Below are 20,267 nucleotides of genomic sequence, written 5' to 3'. Positions count from 1 at the left end.
ATAAAAGTTTTTAGCTTCTTCTTACTCCTTTCCAAACCTGGATTGCCTTATTTGATTAATCTACTGGAACCTAGACGTGAACATAATGATGTTCAAAATAAAGAAAATAATAAAATACAATCAATAGATGAAAATAAACTTCAAATACATAAACTGAAATAAAGTGAGTAAATTGGATTAAATAATTCATAATGAGCTAATTAAAAACAAATGTTGAGTATTTGACAATTTTGGTGTTGCAATTTTGTTCGGTATTTATTCACAAATGTTTTATCTAATTCTTTTGAGAGATGATAAATGCCCCCACATAAAATAAACCTACTGGTTCTGCTGCCAGTATAGAAGACTGTGACATTTAATTAATTTAATCAAATTTAAATTTAATTTTCCTATGTGAGCACAAGATGAGAGCTTCTTTACAGAGCAGCAGCAGCCCTACATCTAATAATAAATCCACAATATAATTTTTTATTTGTATTTTTATTAAATTTGTTAAAAAGACAAAGACAGAAATTCACTAATGGGCAAATTAAAAAAAAACAAACACTATAAATATATATTTAAAAAATCTAAGCCTGAGCTCAAAGTATCTCATCACATCAGAGGGTTGATGCCAGTTTTTAGCATCAAATCATCTGCATCTCTTTTTTTTAATGTTTATCTATTAAAAGTCTCTAATTATTTTCTTGGCTACAGTACAGAATATTTTTCTCAGCCATGTTCTCCACACAGCAGTGTTCAGGCTGGTCAGGGTTTTGAGGGTAGTAGATTTCGGCCTTGTGTTCGTCGTCGTGCTCGATGTGTTTCAGGTGGATGACCATGTGGAGGGCGTAGGCCAGGACCAGCAGCAGGATGAGGGAGGTGATGAGGCCCATCAGGATGGCCGGAGTCAGGAAGGTGGCGCAGTCGCTCGCAGGGGAAAATTTACCAGAGGTGACGTTGAACGCTTGAATCTGAGGAGGGAACAGAGACATTTTGTAAAAGTGGGAAAGTAAAAGAACTGTTAATGTGCACAGTTTGTTTTCCTCAAAGTCATTGTAGAAATTGATTTTTTTTTTAGTGTAAATGACAGCGTATCTGATTTGACTTCTTCTTTCTTCGTGTTGTGTTCAGTACCTGGAAGTTGGTGAAGGTGATGGCCCAGCGGCGGGCGGGCTCGGAGCTGGGCAGCAGCAGGGCGCTGTAGCGCTGCAGGCTGCTGACGTGGATGCAGTGGTAGGAGGAGGAGGCTGGAGCGTACACCTCGCTGGCGTTGAACACGGCCTCTTCAGTGCTGTTGTAGAGCAGAGACACACTTTCCACCGAGAACCACCACTGACCTGAAGACTCGTAGAAAGTGTTGGACATCTGCAGTCTGTCACCAGAGGGACGAGAGGAAACAGTCAGTCTGGACTGTAGATTTAGATTTATCATGTGCAAAGAGATTTTAAATATTGTAGTATAAAGTATCAAAACTGGATATAGTACAACTTAGAGTACAATCAAGTAAAGTACAAGTGTCTCAAAATTGTACTGAAGCACACAACTTGAGTAAATATACTTAGTTACATTCCACCACTGGTGTTACTGACCTGATGGAGAGGCCTCGCAAATCCTCCACATCTCCAAACCTCATGACCAACCTGTGGACAGACAGACAGACAGATTATGTGTTACTGTTATTGCGTTATAAGTGTTGTGATGCTTTTACAGGTAGACAGACAGGTGCACGTACGTGGCCTTGTCCTGGCGGCAGACAGACTGGCTGGTGTCGATGGGTTTCTGAGGGGAGAAGGTTCTCTCCGTCAGGTCCAGCTGCTTCTGCCTCTCATATCGGAGAGACAACTTCCTGGCCTGGAACAGGACGCACGGCTGCCCGTCGGAAAACACCTGGTGGACGGAGACGTCAGTGTTACATCCACTCTTGTAAGAGGTACTTGGTAATAGGTTTTGTATAATCCACCTATGATAATAAAGTTGATACTTTAAACTAAAGCTACAATAATCATATTTTTATACGAAAAGCAACATTTCCAGTTGGCCAGGGAGGGAGAATCGTTCATATTCAAGCCAAACTGTGAGATTTTCTGAATTCTTTTTGTTCTTTGTTGGATTAGATGCTGGATGGAACTTCTATATAAAATTAAAACTGTAGGTTGCTGCTGTATGCTCTTTGATATTTTCCTCATGACTGTCTGTGAAATGTGCTCCAGTCCGTAAAACGCCACCTTGAGAGGAGGGAAGGGAAGAGCAGCTCCTGGCGCCTGAAGCAACTTCCTCCGTGAAACATCTGGAGACTGAAGAGGAGATGAGACGGTTAGAAACATGTAGTCAGTGTAAGGCAGAAAAAATAAATCTCTCTTTTATCATCAGGTGAAGTGTGTGAGTTTAAATTAAGTGTGCCTATATGAGAGTTTGAGTTTACAGCAAATATTAATGAGAAAGTTAGAATGCGAAACTTGTGACGCTGTAGTTTTGTGTTCGTAACAAAGCTGTAACTTCCTCCTCTACTCAGAGTTCACCTGCTGTTGTCTGGACGGTTCGTCTGCAGGTATCAAACTCTGCTCCACCCACATCCCTCCATCACTCTGTGCCATCCCTCCATCTGCAGAGACAAGAACAGGATGAATTCCATAAACTATTATCAGTATTCATCTATTTACATGCTATAGTTATTTCTGAACTGTTAATTTGTGTAGTTGAGCTGATATTTGGTCTTGTGCCACTGCTGATCACAGTACTGAAGGAGTATTATAAAACATGACTGCTCTGGATGTTCTGGTATCTTATAGTAGCTCCATAAAAAAACAGCTCACGAATTTCCCAACTATGAGCTGAAGGAGCAGATGTACCACGAAAGGTCAGGAATGTATGAGGCTGATATGGTAGATAATCAATATCCAATAATCATAATTTGTTGCAAGGAAATGTTCAGACAGAAAGATAGAACTGACCTTGAACTGGAGAGACAGCAGCACTGTGGACAGAAATGACAGAAGGATGAATAAAAAACTGAAATAATGCATATTCATATACTGCATCATTATTATTATTATTGTCATTATTATTATGATTATCAGGTTAATATTGAGACATACTTGTGCTTTTTCCCGTTAGATCTTCTGCAGTGGTCAGATTAGTTTATATTACTCATTTGTCTTTATAGTTATTTGTATTTAGCAGCAAACTTACAATTTAGCTAATTTCCCAACAAAGCTGCTTACAGACAGATGACGGCATCTACATCTGAATAACAGACGTCTAATTCATCTTAAATATTTCTGTTAAATATTTATAGTAACAAAACCGCAATGACTGTTGGATTAGGAATCAATAATAATATATATTATATTATTTATGATAATAAAAATAATGAAAAAGAAATCATGCTCCTTTTAAACTTTTAGAACCATTATTATTATTTTTTAATTCTCACTAAATTACGAGTAAAGGGATGATAAACAAATATATAGGTATCGCAAAGCCTTTTAAATCACCAGAAACAAATAAGATTAGAAAGAGCGGCGAGAGGGAGGGTGACCTGTGAGGTTTTGAGGACCCTGAATGCACCTGGTGAGTTCATTGACTCAGTGGTTCAGCCTGAGGATTAAAACGGTCTCAGACGGAGTGATCGGTCTGGAACAGAGATGTTCTGTCGCTGAGAGGAGCCACTCTGATCCAGAATCCCGAGACAAAGACTCGTGTAGCAGCTCTGATTGCTTTTGCAAAAACATGCAGCACTTTCAGGTTTTTATTCAAAGAATCCTGAGCCAGCGTGGATCAAAAGGTTGAGAGAGGCAATGACAGGAACGCTGGCGGCATCTTGGGTCAGTCAGCTAAACTTTTGAAATGAAAGTTTAAAGTATATCAACGTATATCTGTCTGAATACTGCACAGAACTGTTGTCTGTACTCTGGTCAGGTGGGGAGGAGCATCTCTTGTGAACGTGCCCAGTGAACGCTCCACCTTTGACCAGAGACCGTCTTCCTCTCAATACGGTCATGTGAAATAAAACGTGGTTCACATTTCTCACGGCGCAAACTAAACGTATTATAAATGTCCTTCATACAACAATAGAGATAGAGTTGTCAAATCCTTTCCGACTGCCTGCAGCCAAAACAGGATTTAGCTCCTCTTGTGCACTGGGTCAGAGCACAGGACTGTGGATTGAGGGATTGCACAGATTACATAATCATACAATCATGAGCACACACACATAAACACACACACACAGTCAGGTCATGAAGGATGGGGAGGCTCTCAGCAAAAAGAAGATTTCGCAGCTTCTCCCTCTGTTACTGTCAGCAGCCGCCCACTGCACAAAATGACAAAGTGAGCAGCTGCCTTATTTAAGGCCCAGCACAGCAACGCAATCATCCCATTTGTGATGTATTTGTGTCAGAGCAACCAACAGGAATGTTGATATTGAATGATTCTGCAAAGCCCTGGGTCGTGTATAATGAGGACTTTCGGTCCAGGGAACACGTTTGTACAACTCTCGGTTTCCACAATATCTGTGCAGAACAACTAGGGTGTGTTTAAGCTTAGCTACGGCAAATAAATTGTCACGGTTCGCTAACTGAAACTAAGTTCGTGGGGAAATAAAACAGGAACCAGGGCTGCACTATGGGGAATTTTTGAAGATATCCAATATGCCGAAAGTCTCCAGCTCCTTTTGGCCGATATGGAGACATGATCATAATTTTCCATCTTATTGCAGACAACATCAAATCTCTCCTGTAGCGGAACTGACATAACATGTTTATTTGTTTGTTGGTTGGTTGGATTGTCAGCAGGTGTACACAAAAACTATGGAACTTGGATGGAGGATGAGTCTCGGCCCAGAATACACAACATTAACATTTGGTGCGGACCAGATAAAAGGATGGATCCACTGTAAGTGTTTTTGTCCCTTCATGTTGGATCCAAATAGGTGGCTGGTATCTATTTGTTGCAGATCCAAGTGAAACTCTACACTCAACACAGTGTAGGTAATGAGTCCCTCTGCGTTGTGTTGTTGTCCTCACAGATCTGGTGAACTTGAATAATGTTTAAGCAGTTATCACTGGTTTAAATTTAGGGGGATACGGAGCTTTCGAGTTTGATGTTGGATTAGGCTTGATTGAATGAAAGGTATGCGCTCTACTGAGTGCAATTCAGCGATGGCCCGCTGGCAGATGCATACATATAATGCCTCTTCAATATGCACATATTCACTGGGTAGATAAGCGTCATGTCCGCATTGTTAAAGCATCAGATGATATTTAATTTGAAGGAAGACATATCATCCTTGTTTTCAGGTTCATCATTTTATTTTGCATTAATACTAAAATAGGTTTACATGCTGAAACACTCAAAAAACAAACCAGTTTTCTCATTCTTTACAATGTTTTAGCTCCTGTCTCTTTTAGGTCCCTCCTCCTAAATACCCAGTCTGCCCTGATTGGTCGGCGCACACACGCCTGACCCAGTACCGCTAACAACAACAGAGCAGATTCGCTAAATAAATTCTTGGGTGCCAAACTAACCGCTAGGCAGAAGTTATGCAAATATATGACATGATGACACAGGGTGATGTCATAAAGTCAGAGAATTAAAGGCGGGACTACCGATGAGGCGTTTCAGGAGCAGTGTTTTCTGTGGGAGAGGGGAGCTTCCATTGGTGCAGACATTGACCTTTTTATCAACTTCAAAGAACAAAATGTAAAACTCTGAAGGAAGCGGTAAAAAAAAAGGTCTCTCCTCTACCAGCCGATACTGATAATGCGCTGATACTATCCAACACAGGAATGTTAGCTTCAGGTCTGCAACGGGTCCAGAACTTGTCCATGAAAGTCAGACGCGCAGTGCTATAACCAGAGATTCTGAGATATGGTTTGATGCAGTCAAATATTCACCCTTTCTAGCATCTTTTTAGCGCCATGAGGTTCAGAGTCGTTTTCCAGCAGTGAGCAAGAAATATTTAACCTACCGGACGTTACATTCTCTGCACCAAACAGCAATTAGACAACATCGGACACCAGCTGGTGAGGAAAGTAGAACATCTAACAGCTAAAGCGACCGATATTTCCCTCAGGAGACCAACTAAGAAAAATAGGGATTTAGAGGGATATTCATTAGGCAGACACAAACACGACTCCTATGGGATCATGATGGTGCTTTGTGTCTGCTGGATGTGGAAATAGGTGGCTGTTTGCCAAAACTGCTTCATAAAGGGACGATACGTTGGATGCTGGGTTCCTCTGCCTCCAAATGACCAAATAAAAAAAAAATCATGCAAAGCAGCTTTAAAAAAAAGAACACAATCAATGAAACTACCACAGCTCCCGTGGTCTACATAGACGAGGCGCATCAGTAATCTTTGAGCTGAACGTGTCAAGAGTCAAAGATTAGAGTGTCAAGGGAGGTCGGTAACAACAACAGGCACTAAGGTAATTCATCATATCTGTGTCTCTGTCTCTCACCTACCTGTCAGCAGGCTGTCTGTCGAGGCAGGTAGACGACTGCAGATGGAGGATGAGGAGAGAGAGGAGGAGGATGCAGCAGTGTTTCCATGGTGAAGCCATCGCTATTGTGAGCGGAGTGTGATGCCAGCACACTCTCTCCCTCTCTCCCCCTCATAATCTACTTTAATCAGCCCACCGTCTGTAAGCCCCCCTGACAGACGGCCGAATCAGCCAATCAGAGCTGAGCGCAGACAGACAGGGTTGAGAGAGCACGGCCCTGCGGGTTAAAGACATTTGCTGTTACCACATTTTCTCATTTTCAGTTCGCCTGAGTCTGAACAAATTCCATTACAGCAGATTATACTGTACATATTTGGTTCATGTGTTTTTGAGGCAGCCTGGTGAAAAGCCTAAAATCTTTTATTTTCCATGACATACAGACATGGATTATATAACACTGGAGGCTTCTCGACTATTTAATCATTTACTGAAAAATTATGATGCCTGTTTCATAAAGTGTGACAGAGATGATTATTTTATTTACACCAACTGCCTGGAGGAAACTGAGAACACTGAGAGGGAGAGCTGGTCTGATCACAACTGTGGTTGCACAGTCATGAGTTTACTCTTTTTTCTTCTGTGCTGCACCACAAGGGGAAACAAGAGTCTATGGCCATGCCGCATGGCTGCACCATGGACCAGTCATCGACTATAGAATATCTTACAGGAATTACGAGGAATCTTCTCATCTGTAAAATAATAATATATAATTTTGAATTAGATCATTCTTATCTTAAAGTTAATAGTTTTTATTTTCAGATGCCTTAAAGTATCCCAGGGTTTATAAAGAAACATGGTCAAAATAATAGAAGACTTCTAAGTATGCATTGTTTTAAACAGTTTCTTTTATGTAATTCAAAGAAAACATTACATGGTGGACTGAGTCTTGTTCTTTCTTTTCTCTTTCCCATAAAAACATTTTGAACCATGATCCCTTGTCAGTCCTCTTAATGGGGCAGAACAAGATGTAGGCCTACATTTAAATTCTGTGAGTTTATTTGCTACAGCCATTGTGACTTTTCATGGATATGGCTTTACCACATATACGTGAGACTGACATGAAACATTTCCATCTGGTGTTTTTGGCGTAACAAGGCTCAAGTGTGTGAAAGAAACTACTGAAAAGACTCTCTGTCTGTTTTCATGTGAATGCATCTTTAGCCCATAACAACAGGCTACAGTAAATAATCTTAAAACACAAACATAGTAGCCTAACCTAAGAAATATCCATACAATATGAATAACCTAAAAAGGGACAAAAGTGAAAAAATAAAATAAAAAGAAACAAACAAACAAAAACATTATTTGATATGCATTTGATTTAATAAAACAAAACAAAAAACGTCATAGACTGCTTGACATGTTTGAAGTTACAGCTAAAAGACTATATTTTGTCAGCAGAACTCACCGAATCTCACTGTGTGTTAAGAAAAATATGTAATTTCTTTGTTCTGCATTGCTTCTTCTGATAATTTCAGTCAGGCATTTTCTGAGGCCACATTCAGCCGGGGTCCTCCGACTAGACATTGCCGCGGTGCATCCTGGGTCCTTCCTTTCCATCCCAGGCTCGCTTCTGCAATCATGGGTATGTCTCTAACTTCATCTTAAATAACGACAAATACTCTTCACTGGTGTGATTTTTCAAGCCGGTGTCGCACATGAATATCTTATAAACTATTTTCGAAGTGTTTGTGCCGGAAAAACTTCAGTCAACTAAAAAATTGGCCGTTTTTAATGGTCCTCTCTCCCCGCAACGTGGAGCGGCCATAACACATCTGAGCTGCGGGACACAAGCGGCATGTTAGCAAAGTTAGCTTAGCATGGCAAACGTTCCTAAAACATCTTTAAATGGTTGCTGTTCCTGATATAGTGTTTAATTAAACTGCTGGGTGATGAAACAACAAGTTTGTCAATGTTATTTTGTTTAAATTATGATATTGTGAGCGTTAGTAAGGTTGGTTTCCCCTATGTTAGCTTGAGCCTGGTTACAGCCGTCATGATTTAGACAGGTTTATGGAAAAACGCAGCTTCTAACCTGATAGATGGAATTTGTGTGAGTGAACAAGATCATGTTTGTGCAGCATTGACCTACATTAAAGTCATGGCGGAACCGGCAGTGTTTTTAATAGGGCTGTAAAGCTGTAACGTCTTAAGATGGTATCTGACAGAACTTTAGTCTGCCTTATCATAGTTTGTGCCCATCTTGCAGTAATTGTAGGTGTTTTTGTTTTGATACGTTGAGTTGGTAATTGGTGTCACATCAATATAAACTCTAGCCTGACAATAATGTGTCAGTGCCGTTGGAGAACTTGCAGAAAATGTGGGGAAAATTCGCTTTTCAATTCATAGTGATGTTGATTTAAACTATTGAGGGCCAAATTTCAGAACTTTTTAAAATTGTACACAGCTGCCAAAGTATAGAGGCCTTTCTTGTGCCTTTGAATACTTTTTTCAGTTATCTTGTTTCCTTTACTGAAGGAATGTGTGATTTTACATATGCTAAACACATTTGTTTAATTCTGCATCTATTTGAGTAAAACTACAAGACAGTGGTCTGACTTAATTCCTGCTCATCTTTGTCTTCTAGGAAAGTGTCGTGGTCTGCGCACAGCCAGGAAGCTCCGTAATCACCGCCGTGAGCAGAAATGGCACGATAAACAGTACAAGAAGGCCCATTTGGGCACTGCCTTGAAGGCTAACCCCTTCGGAGGAGCCTCCCACGCCAAAGGCATCGTCCTTGAGAAAGTGTGAGTACCACTACCTGATCTATGGAAGACATGTACACATGCTACTGACACTTCCTTCCAAGTAAATGTATTAACGTTTCTTTTGTTTCCTTTCTGCAGTGGTGTTGAGGCTAAGCAGCCCAACTCTGCCATCAGGAAGTGTGTGAGGGTGCAGCTCATCAAGAACGGCAAGAAGATCACCGCCTTCGTCCCCAACGACGGTTGCCTTAACTTCATCGAGGTAAATTTTCATCATGTATACATCATTGAATGACAGCAGAAGGAGTTGTTGTGCAACTGATGACACTTTATGTGCAGAATCTGTAGCGGGTGAAAAAATAAGTCACTAATCCAAATGACAAGTTCAAATCAGCCAGTAGAAATATTTGTGCCGTTTTTTTTTTTTAACTACACCTTTTCACAGAAATGTGATGTGTGTTTATGGTCCAAAACTGTCTTGAAGATACTGATTGGTTCTGGATTTGAATTCTCCCCAAGTCTCCTTTGCTTCATTTTTTGACTGTATCCGGTGTAATTTTAATTTGTATTTTCTCCCTCTCACCTCCGGCTGTCCTCTGTTCGACCCTACAGGAAAACGACGAGGTTCTGGTGGCAGGATTCGGACGTAAAGGTCACGCCGTTGGTGACATTCCTGGAGTTCGTTTTAAGGTGGTCAAGGTGGCCAACGTCTCCCTGCTGGCACTGTACAAAGGCAAGAAGGAGAGACCCAGGTCATAAACAGTTGAGACAGAAAATGAAATAAACATGTTTTCAATTACACTCTCGTTGTGTGGTGTGCTTTTTTTCACAAGTGTTACTGATGTAAAAGCATGGAAATTAGTCCAACGAAAACTTTGCTTGGTTATTGCAGGATTGCTGGTTTTATTTTTTTAAGTAATAAAATGATGTGTCACAAATTTCCAAGGGATAATGTGTTTTTCCCACTTTTTTTCTGGTACATGGGCTTTAAATGGACGGAACAGAGTTGGTTACATTTTCACATGCTTGGCTACTTGTTAATGAGTGTAGTAAAACAGATGTCTTTTGAGGAAACACTTAAATTGTGTAATAAGTATACATGAAGTCTAGTTTCCTGTCCTTATGTCTACCTTAATTGACAAAGTGCACTAACAGTTTGGCATGCAGGTGTGCAAGGTGTTAACCTGCCCATCAGGAGCATTTTGGGGTTCGGTGTCTTAGCCAAGTGTTGACAGAAGGGGTTGTGGAATAAACAGCTAATGCTGCCACAGTTCTGGTTCTTAATGTTTCTTTGTAAATGTTTACTGATGTCTTAAAACTAGCTGAAAAATATGTTCTACTTCATGATGTACATATTTTATAGTGAGGTAAGTTTATTGGTATAGAGCAGTTCAGACAGAAAGCAAGTGCTTAACGGGAGCATACAGATTACACTAAAAGACATGAGAAATTGCATTTGAAAACAAGAAATTAAGAAACAAACATTAGAACAAGTAGGCTTCAATAGAAAATGTTCAAAAGAGACAAGACTAGAATAAAAGTAACAGTGCCATTCAAAGAATTGAAGTTGCTTCAGTTTACAGTGAAATGTGCATCAAAATGACAGCTATACAGTATTATGAGATGTTTTCTTATTAGAGAAATGTATAAAATAGTTTCTGGCCCCAATTTTTCTATTGTCAAGATTTTCTGTTTTCATGTATAATTGTGAAGTGAACATCTGGGTTTTAAACAGCTGGACATCTAAAAATGATAAATTTGACATCCTCATGTAGGATTATGAACAAATGTAACAAAACATGTAAAATATTGTTTATTAGTTGCAGGAAATGAATGTTGACTCAGACGCAGTCAGCTGGGACTTCAGACTGATGGTCATCAGAGGCCTGACACTCGATTTACAGCTTGATCCAGCTGGCTCTGCCCTGCAGTGTCACAGTGTTGAATAACTATGAAGAACTCAGCTGAGGGGGGTAAATATAGTAACAGGTATCAGGTGCCCTGCCTCCCCACCCACCAGTCCAGAGTGGTGTAGTGACAGAGCTTAACGTGGATCGAAAAGAACCACTTTTTTATTTCCTGCACAATTACAGTTGAACTAATTAATGAGACAGATGTGTTGCGTGTGAATCTAACACAGTCTTGTGGACAGGCCACCTGTTTTAACTGAGTTATGGAACATGGCTTCATTGCTGGAACCCATGTAGGCATACAGCTCTGGTTTCAGTCTCAGCTCTGACTTCTGCCCCTCCTGATATCTTCTGCAACAACAACAGATCCTCAGTTAATCTGCAGGAACTCAGAGGAGGAGAGGGAATCAACACAAAACCACAAGGTAAACAAACAACACACAATGTCCTGTTAGTCCCCTCTGTGTTTGCTGCTAATACTTTTTGTTTGAAAGTTGTACAGTATTGGTGAGATTAAACTACAGTTTGGTCAACATTAGGTAATATTTCTATGGTTATATATTGAGGAAAGAATGCCATTCTTCCTGCTGCTGAACACTAGTATCTGCAGCTTCAGTCTACTTTTGATCCAGATAGTTTCCTATGGTTTGACCTTTTAGCTCAAATGAAGGGAACTCTTACTGCTACAGCATACAGAGTTATTTTGGCAAACAAACTGTAGTTACAATCTGCAGCACTTCTGTGATAAAACAGACATGGAAGTCATTATATACACAGATAAAGTGTACTGAGTGATGATGCACAGCAGAGGTCCCCAGCAGAATCTGAATTTAGGAAATTTAAAGACGAGATTGTAAGTTGTCCACTGATCTGACTTTTTTGAGTTGACAAACTTCAGACATCTTGTTCTTCCTCCTCCAGCTGTGTGTGGATGGTTTGTGTGTAAACCCTTTATATTTAAACATGACCAGGTACATATAAAGGTGAAGACCTCGACTTCACCCTTGTCCAACACCTTTGGGTGAACTGGAGCGACTGTGAGCCAGACCTGATCACCCAGCATCAGTGCTTGAACTCACTAATGCTCTCGTGTCTGAGTGGGAGTTAAACCCTGCTGTCTGGTTCAAAATCTGGTGGAAAGACTGAAATTATATCAGCAGATTAATGCCCATTGTTTTAGTATCACTTGTGCACAATCACATATAGTTTCAATGTGTCTTAAATACTTAATGTGTTCATGTGGTGTTGAAAGTGCACTGCAAGAAATATCCAATTTGAACAAACAAGCACATGCTCAGAGAAATTCGTCTTCAGTGCATGTTTCCCTCTTTCAGCAGGACCAGGAGCCTTAATGTGGACATCATGGAGTTGGAGCGGTTTGGGACGGATGCTGATGAAAACGATGAAGATGATGCAGCGATGCAGTACATGATCGCACAGAGTTTGCAGGAGAGCAACAAACAGAAGGAGACTCACCGAGACGCCACACCACGAGGCAGCAGGAGGTCAGTCCAACACGAACCCAGATTATAGATATTTCTCTCAGATGTTTGGTTTGGATAAAGTTCTGCTCATCACTCCACTGAACCCGCTCCTCCAGATCGTCTCTCGTCAGGAGTATCTGCGGTATTTCCTCCTTCTTTGTTTTACTCAGAACTGCATTTTAAAGAGTCAAATCTGTGAGGACCAAGTGCTGAATGATGGCGTTAAAAAGTTATGAGAAAAGTCAAAAATAAAACTGAATACGTCAATAAATAATGATGTTGGTTTAATAAATCAAATGGAGTGTTAAAACTATCCAACTTACTGAGCCTGTGAGGCTTTAATCTGAGATCTTTTATTCACCAGACTGAATATTTCAGTCATGTGGACGTTTAGCAGTAATATTAATTCCCAGCAGGTGAAGCTCTTCTCTTCTCTCACAGTTCTGGTCCTGAGTCTGCAGACAGCAGCACGATCTTCTCTGCCATAAGACAAGGTCAGGATACGAGGCTTGTCACAGCATTAATGTTTTCCTTGTTATTTTCTATTAAAGAATACAAATTAAACTGTAATGAAGGCACATTTTAATTCAGATGTATTGGTTTAGAGGCTGGCTAAGCGGTTTATGTCCCTAGTTTTTGGTTCATGGTTGTAGATTTAAACGTTTCCGTCCCTCCAGGTAACGAGAAGCTCCTGAGGGATCTGTGTGTCGGACAGAGAGAGAAGTTTTCACAGACAGACAGCAGAGGTTGGACTCCTCTGCATGAAGCAGCCGCTCAGAGCAACCAAACCATCCTGGAGCTCACATATAAAGGTCTGTCTTCACTTAATACTGATTCAGTATAGTTAAGGAAACAGAGGCGTGGTGGATGATGAAGAGGTTTATCTTGTGCTCCAGTTTCAGGTCGGGACTCTCTGGAGTGTCGCACTTCTCGTGGTGAGACTCCTCTCTTCCTGGCGGTAGAACGAGGTCTGATAGAAAACGCCTCCTTCCTCCTTGAACATGGAGCTCAGCCGGACAGTCAGGACCAGGAGCTGGACTCGCCGCTGGTTGTAGGTAAGACAACCAACATTTCACTCCAGCGTTGAAGCCTGGAGAGCTGCTGTGGCCGATGAAGAGGTGAAATGTTCCCTGTGACTGTTTATTTACCAGCGTCAGTTTGTCAGCAGGATTACACAAAAGCTTCTGAACAGATTTCCATGAAACTTGGATGGAGGATGTGTCTCGGCCCAAAATAGACCCCATTAACTTTTGAATCCATATGAAGAGATGCAGGGGCAGTTCTGGGGGGGTCCAACAGGGGCCAGTGCCCCCGTGACTCTGAGTCTGGACCCCCCTGTGGCCCCCTGACAGGGAGTCTGCATCAGTAATTAACTGACAGATTTCCTACAATGATTTTGTGCTGAAGGAAAAGTGTCTCAGCAGTTTACTACCCAATCAAAATTATTGAAATTGTAAATACTGTTTTAAGTCCCATTTATCCCTTGTCTGAATGAGGGATTTGTCTTTTTTTTCCTGGAATGTATTTGCGCCCCCACAAAAAAACGGCCCCAACCTGGCCCCCCTATTAAAACTGGTCTAGAACCGCCACTGATGGGACGGATCCAGGAACTTTTTCTCCTTGTCTTTAACGCCAAAACATGTTCTGTTTTTTTAAATGTTAGTTAATTTCTCAGGATATAATGCACGGATCACATTCCACATCTAACCAACACTTCCCTCCCTGCAGCGATCCGTGCCGACCGCTCTGACCTGGTGAAGCTGCTGCTCCTGCGGGGCTCCAGGGTGAACCAGGAGGGCTGCAACGGACGCTGTCCCCTCCACGAGGCCTCTCGGCTGGGCAAGGCTGGGCTGGTGACCCTGCTGCTGGGGGCTGGAGCCCGGCCCGACCCTCGCAGCCACTACGGCCTCACGCCGCTGGCACTGGCTGCTCAGGGAGGACACCTGGAGGTGGTCCAGACTCTACTGAAGAGAGGTGAGAGAGTCAGTACTGCCCTTACCCTTTATTTACACATTAACATGATCTGATCAGAATTTCAACTAGAACTGGCAGATTATTGGAGCAGCTTCAAATGGCAGAGGAATGAGTCTGTAATCAACAACCTGAGATAAATAAAGTGGATATTTTAACTTAGTGTGTATTTTGTGTGTCCTGCAGGAGCGGATGTCCTGTCCCAGGCGCAGGATGAGGCGTCTATCTTGTACGAGGCGTCCTCGTCTGGAGATCCATCTGTCATCAGTCTGTTGCTGGAGTACGGCGCCGACGCCAACGTCGCCAAACACACAGGACACATGCCGATCCACCGTGTGGCTCACAGAGGACACCTGGAGTAAATATGTGTCCTCTACTTGGAAGCAAACACAATTAATATGTGAAATTTTAAAATAATGTCAGATTTGTTTGGATTTATTATACAAATAGTTTAAAAACAAGTACAGCATCAGATAAATATATATATATTGTGTGTGTGTGTGTGTGTGTGTGTGTGTGTGTGTGTGTGTGTTCCTCAGCGCTCTGAAGCTGCTGATTCCAGTCACTTCTGTGAGTGAAGTAAACGACAGTGGGATGAGTCCTCTACACTCTGCTGCTGCAGGAGGACACTCACAGTGCCTCAAGGTGTGTGTGTGTGTGTGTGTGTGTGTGTGTGTGTGTGTGTGTGTGTGTGTGTGTGTGTGTGTGTGTGTGACTACTGTAATATCTGATTATTTTTTACTATCAATAAATCAGCCAGTTCATTTAACTACTCTGTCTATCCAGTGGCAGAAAGTTTTGTGAACAGAACAGAACAGAAACACATTTAGTTTATTGTCATATGTTTGAGACAGTGGAGACAGGAAATACTTTTGTCTTTTGTTACAACTCACCTCCTCCCATCAGGTCTTGCTGGATGCAGGTTACGACCCAAACTACATGCTCCATCCCTGGGTTCGCCGTAGTTATGACGACGAGAGGAAGTCGGCGCTCTTTTTCGCCGTCTCCAATAACGACGTGCCGTCAGCCAGACTGCTGCTGGAGGCCGGAGCCATGGCAAACCAAGACCCGGTCAAATGTCTGCAGGTACGTGGCCTCTGATAAGTGAAGCCGATGTGGAAGTGCTGTAAACCTGCTCTCTTTCCAGTGGCCAGCAGAGGGAGGAAGCAACTGATTTAAAAAAAATCTCCGATTGTATGTAAGCTTATGAAAAATGTGTCCTATGTATTACTTGATTTCTTACCATAGGAAGTTTTATGGTCGGAATTTCTTCAACGCAGCATGATGTATATTTAGTAAACCAGGTTATGTTGTGATTTAAAGTCACTTCCCTGGTGTGTCCTCAAAGCTGTGATCAATCTCATGTCAGTGTTTTAGTCCACAACTTATTGATCTTCCTCAGAAAGCCCTTGTCGCTGATCTGATCCGGTCTTTGCGTCTTTCAGGTTGCGCTGCGTCTGGGCAACTACGAGCTGATCAACCTGCTGCTGAGGTTCGGAGCCAACGTCAACTATTACTGCAGAATAAACACAACACACTTCCCCTCCGCCCTGCAGTACGCTCTCAAAGACGAGGTCAGCCGAACAAAAAACATTTAGTTAAACTCACTGAGTACAGTTGTCGCTTGTTTCTTGTATTTAATCTGTCTTGCTGTGTGTCAGGTGGTCCTCAGGATGCTGTGTAACTATGGTTACGATGTGGAGCGCTGTTTCGACTGTCCCTATGGCAACAGTCCCCACATCCCAGAAGACTACGAGGGGTGGACCAACACTGTGATCAAAGACACCTTGGTAATGAACGGCTCCACGCCTGGTCCTGTGTGTTGGTGTCAGTTTGATGGAGCTGCAGCTCAGTGAGACGTCTGAAGAACGTAACATGTTGAACATCTGCCCGTCTGTCTGTCTGTCAGTGCAGTTCTGTGAGGTGATCACTGTCCGCTGGCTGAGGCATCTCTCAGGTCAGATGGTTCGCGTCATGTTGGACTACGTGGATCACGTGACCTTGTGCTGCAAGCTGAAGGCGGCTGTGATGGAGCAGCCGCAGTGGCCCGACATCTGCCGGCTGCAGGGTGAATCAAATTAAACTTTATCGATTCAACTTCATCAATCCCTGCCTGTACAGTCACAAACAGCAGACCGGTCCTCATTAATCCTTCTGTTCAATGTTTTCTCCCTCCTCCTCTCCAGAGAGCGCTCGCTGTCTGCAGCATCTCTGTCGTCTGCGGATCCGTCGTTGTCTCGGCCGTCTACGTCTGCGGTCGCCTGTCTTCATGAGCTTCCTGCCGCTGCCAGAGCGACTGAAGGACTACGTCCAGTACCGAGAGTACGACCTGTACGGCCGGCAGAGCAGCACGCCAGGATGACGCAGGAGTGAAGAGCAGTTAAACACGAGCCACCTTCACAGTTTGTTTACTGATTTTACACATCAGACATCTATTTAACCAAAAGAAAGTTAATATCTTCTTTTATGTTATTGTATTTTTATATCAAAAACAAATGAATTTCCTCTCCTGAAATGCAGCATGTTCTTATCACCTGCTATTGTCTATAGTCTAACTTTTAAACAAAGCAAACATTATCTGAAATTAAATCGCAGACTGGGAGGACTTTTTTGATAAAAGGATTTAAAATAAAAAAAACAAAAGATGCTTAAAGTCTTATAATCCTAAACCTGTGAATTTAATAGTTTAATTCACAAAAGATTGAAGTCAACATTGAAGCTCACCCAGCTTGCAACTTGAAATCTATTTAAAAAACATTTCCTCATAAACAAAGTGACACTTGATGAAATGAGCCGAGTCACACTGAAGTCACAGATTTTATTTTGACCCCTGCAGGAAGATTTCCAAACACCTGTTTCTGAGAAAGAAAGAAAGAAAGAAAGAAAGGGGGAAAAAAAACAACAAAAAAAAACGCCTTAAAGGTTGAACACAAGCTATTTTTACATTTCACACACTGATCCGATCCGATCCCTGCTGCGAGTCGACAACAGATGTGGACGACACACACACAAGCAGCAGGAAGTCACAGAGACCACGTTCAATGACCGGACGAAAAAAATGTTTTAAAAATCTGCAGACTCCTACTGGAGTTTTGTCGGGTTTCAGATGGGAGGCTCGAACATCTTCGCCCCCCACAGGAGTCCTGATTGTCTCATGAACATAAAGAAAAAACTCTGGATCTTGTTTTGTGTATAAAGCATAAAGACCTCTGAAGATAAAAGAACTAACTGTGTGTGGGAGGAGCATGCATGTGGCTGACTGCTGGTGATGTGCATTAAGGCTGTTAGCATTCTATGATTAGCATAAATGATATTGCTTACTGTAAGTTTTCACCCTGTTAGCATGAAGCTGCGTGTGTGAGGTCTCAGTCATGTTTACAGTGTCGGGGTCTGTCTCTCTCTCTCGGTCATATAGAAGTCCATCTCTGCCAGAAAACAAATTAAAATCTATCAATCAAAACAAAAATATTGGTCAGGCCAAAAGTGACAGTACACAGTGCTCTTGTGGCGTTGGGAGTTTAAAGGAAAGCTTCACCAAATTTAAAAATCAGAGTCTGTTTACAGGTCTTGGGATGTTCTAATGCATTTGTGAGAAAAGTATTATAAAGACTTCTACGTCGCTTTAGAGGGACAAACTGCCTCAGGTGATGTCACGTGAGTCAGCGTTGGTTGGATCTGAAGTCGGGCTGCAACTCCCGGTTATTTTCACAATTAATGAATTAATTAAAGTAATCTTTTAGGCTATAAAATGTCAAAAAATACCATGAAAACTGCTCATATCACAGTTTCCAAGAGCCTAAAGTGACATCCATAACACAAAGAGTCTTCATTCACTGTCATAAGTGACAAAGACAATGTTTTGCTTCAAAAAATGATTAATCAATAATCACTATATCTGGTGATTCATTTGCTTTTTATCAACTAATCGATTTATCCTTAAAGATGTCTGGGATTGTGGACGTTGAAAGAATTGATCATACCAGGACGCCCCTGATTACTGCTCGAAGGGTGACTAGCTTCTGCATGTGAAAAAAGTAAAATAAATTGCCTCCAGTGATGTCAATCAATGGCCAAGTTGCATTGTGGGTAATGTAGGCAGCAGCCACTTCTTCCTTTCTTTCTGATCAGGAACAAAAACGCCTGATTAAATAAGACGATATCACAAAAGAACCTGACAATGTAACAGAAGTCCTCCCTCCCCTCGTGTCATCTCCCTAAAACACTCTGAAAGATACTTATTAGATTATGAAATTGGACCTCATACAAATGATGAAAGCTGAATTTTCTCCCTTTGCGAGTCATGATGATACCGTGTCAATTCACAAAATGTCTCCCTTATTTTAAACCTCCTGACTCTTATCGAGTATCTACAGAAGAGCATTCACTAGAGAGAGAAAACGAACTGGAGATCTTTTCTAATAATTATGAGAGAAGTTAATTAAGAGAAGAGCTCTTCCATGAGTATCTCTTCTTTTTCTCTTCCTGGCAGAAATGGACTTCAACAGACTGATTTAGACTTAGTTTAAGGTGGCATCAGTAGGTAGAATCTAAAACTGAACCTGTTTTCCAGTAAACCTCTGAGGAACTCATTTATCATTGGCTGTCACTTGTGTCCATTCAGGGATTAGGGATGGAGCTGAGAATTGTTTAATTAATCGACAAATCTGCTGATTATTTCCTCAGATAAATCGATTGTTTGGTCTCAAGAAGTCTCGTCATGGTTTCCAAAAGCCCAAATTTAAGATTTTATCTTAAAAGGCCTTGTTCAGTGGGACCAACAGGCCACGGTTTTTACAACCATACAAGACAAAACAAACAAAACAAAACAAACGTATGGACTTCTTTTTCACCATATTTGATAAAAACTCTGAAAGCAATGTGAATTTAAAGGAGCAATTATTTATATTTTCCTGATGACAATGTATCAAATGAAAGTATGAGATCAATGAGTGTGAAAGGTGTCGTTTGTAGAGATAAAAGTGGTCTGTGGGCCGAAGCTGGACAGACAGAAGTTTCTAGTGATAAAAAACAAAGTTATAATAATTTCTATGCTGTTTCTTTTTGTGTGAAGTAAACGTGTTTTTTAGAAATGTAAGCTCCCTTATTATTAATTATTTTAACCTGAACAACGGTTTGCAAAAGGAAGTCATTCAATTCAAGGAGTTTACATTTTAAAACACACAACCGGTGTTTCAGTTCTGGTTCTCCCAGCTAAAAAGTTTTGGACCCCTCTGTTCTAAAAGCTCTCACAGATCCCTGAGCTCTGTGACACTGAGCAATGTGCGGCTCATGTTTTGTTAAAGGAACAATTCACCCAACAATACATATTCAGTCTTTCCCTGATGGATGCTGATGGACAGTCAGGTGAAGTTTTGTCAACGAGGAAACATTTCTGGAGCTTCACAGCAAAACAGAGCTGCGAGCGTTCGCCTGAACAGCTGAGGTAGAAGGCGACTTGTTTCAAAACGCAGAACAACAGGAAAAGACGATCAACATGGCTTCATACAGCTCGTCCACTCTCCAGCTGCTTCAGGAGGATGCTGCAGCACTGTTTTGCAGTGAAGCTCCGGAACTATGAAACTTCACCTGACTTTCAATCTGCACAGGTTGAGCAGGAGCTGACTGAAATTTTGTATTTTTGGGTGAACTGTTCCTTCAATGTGATTTTTAAAGCAACTGGAGAGAGAGCCGGCAGTGTCACCTCAACCCCGT

At 41.6% G+C, this 20,267-nt stretch overlaps 3 protein-coding genes and 2 long non-coding RNA genes across 9 annotated transcripts; 3 read left to right on the top strand and 2 right to left on the bottom strand.

Annotated features, from left to right (window-relative positions):
• Positions 1–190: 190 nt before the first annotated feature.
• atp6ap1la (ATPase H+ transporting accessory protein 1 like a) lies at positions 191–8,061 on the bottom strand. The gene is made up of 9 exons (XM_037101822.1): positions 7,894–8,061; positions 6,448–6,702; positions 2,934–2,956; positions 2,502–2,584; positions 2,208–2,276; positions 1,715–1,869; positions 1,572–1,622; positions 1,117–1,354; positions 191–953 (listed from the first exon to the last, which is right to left on the bottom strand). The coding sequence occupies exons 2-9, from the start codon at positions 6,543–6,545 to the stop codon at positions 675–677; spliced, it is 996 nt and encodes a 331-aa protein (XP_036957717.1). The 5' UTR covers positions 6,546–6,702; positions 7,894–8,061; the 3' UTR covers positions 191–674.
• On the top strand, positions 1,241–3,004 carry LOC119021498. 2 transcript variants are annotated; one of them, XR_005075606.1, is made up of 4 exons: positions 1,241–1,381; positions 1,693–1,912; positions 2,193–2,295; positions 2,495–3,004. It is a non-coding gene; the product is annotated as an uncharacterized LOC119021498 (long non-coding RNA). The 2 variants fall into 2 exon arrangements; XR_005075607.1 differs by having other exon boundaries at positions 2,193–2,315; positions 2,495–2,601.
• Positions 4,850–9,991, top strand: rps23 (ribosomal protein S23). Its single transcript, XM_037101823.1, has 5 exons — positions 4,850–4,875; positions 7,964–8,070; positions 9,073–9,232; positions 9,332–9,452; positions 9,803–9,991. Exons 1-5 carry the CDS (start codon positions 4,865–4,867, stop codon positions 9,947–9,949), a joined length of 546 nt encoding a protein of 181 aa, XP_036957718.1. The 5' UTR covers positions 4,850–4,864; the 3' UTR covers positions 9,950–9,991.
• On the bottom strand, positions 9,861–14,473 carry LOC119021499. The gene is made up of 2 exons (XR_005075608.1): positions 14,336–14,473; positions 9,861–11,451 (listed from the first exon to the last, which is right to left on the bottom strand). It is a non-coding gene; the product is annotated as an uncharacterized LOC119021499 (long non-coding RNA).
• LOC119021492 (dynein heavy chain 12, axonemal-like) lies at positions 11,390–20,164 on the top strand. Of its 4 annotated transcripts, none has more exons than XM_037101812.1 (13): positions 11,390–11,525; positions 12,435–12,605; positions 13,026–13,078; positions 13,262–13,396; positions 13,481–13,639; positions 14,313–14,558; positions 14,742–14,913; positions 15,095–15,200; positions 15,462–15,641; positions 16,001–16,129; positions 16,217–16,345; positions 16,470–16,623; positions 16,742–20,164. In XM_037101812.1, the coding sequence occupies exons 2-13, from the start codon at positions 12,463–12,465 to the stop codon at positions 16,915–16,917; spliced, it is 1,782 nt and encodes a 593-aa protein (XP_036957707.1). In that variant the 5' UTR covers positions 11,390–11,525; positions 12,435–12,462; the 3' UTR covers positions 16,918–20,164. The 4 variants fall into 4 exon arrangements, with proteins under 4 accessions (XP_036957707.1, XP_036957708.1, XP_036957706.1 ...); XM_037101813.1 differs by having other exon boundaries at positions 11,411–11,525; positions 12,438–12,605; XM_037101811.1 differs by having other exon boundaries at positions 11,446–12,605.
• Positions 20,165–20,267: the final 103 nt, after the last annotated feature.

This window comes from Acanthopagrus latus, chromosome 6, assembly GCF_904848185.1.
Source record: "Acanthopagrus latus isolate v.2019 chromosome 6, fAcaLat1.1, whole genome shotgun sequence".
Lineage (NCBI taxonomy): Eukaryota > Metazoa > Chordata > Actinopteri > Spariformes > Sparidae > Acanthopagrus > Acanthopagrus latus.
The sequence above is the reverse complement of the archived record's forward strand: the minus strand, read 5'-3'. Positions and strand labels throughout refer to the sequence as shown.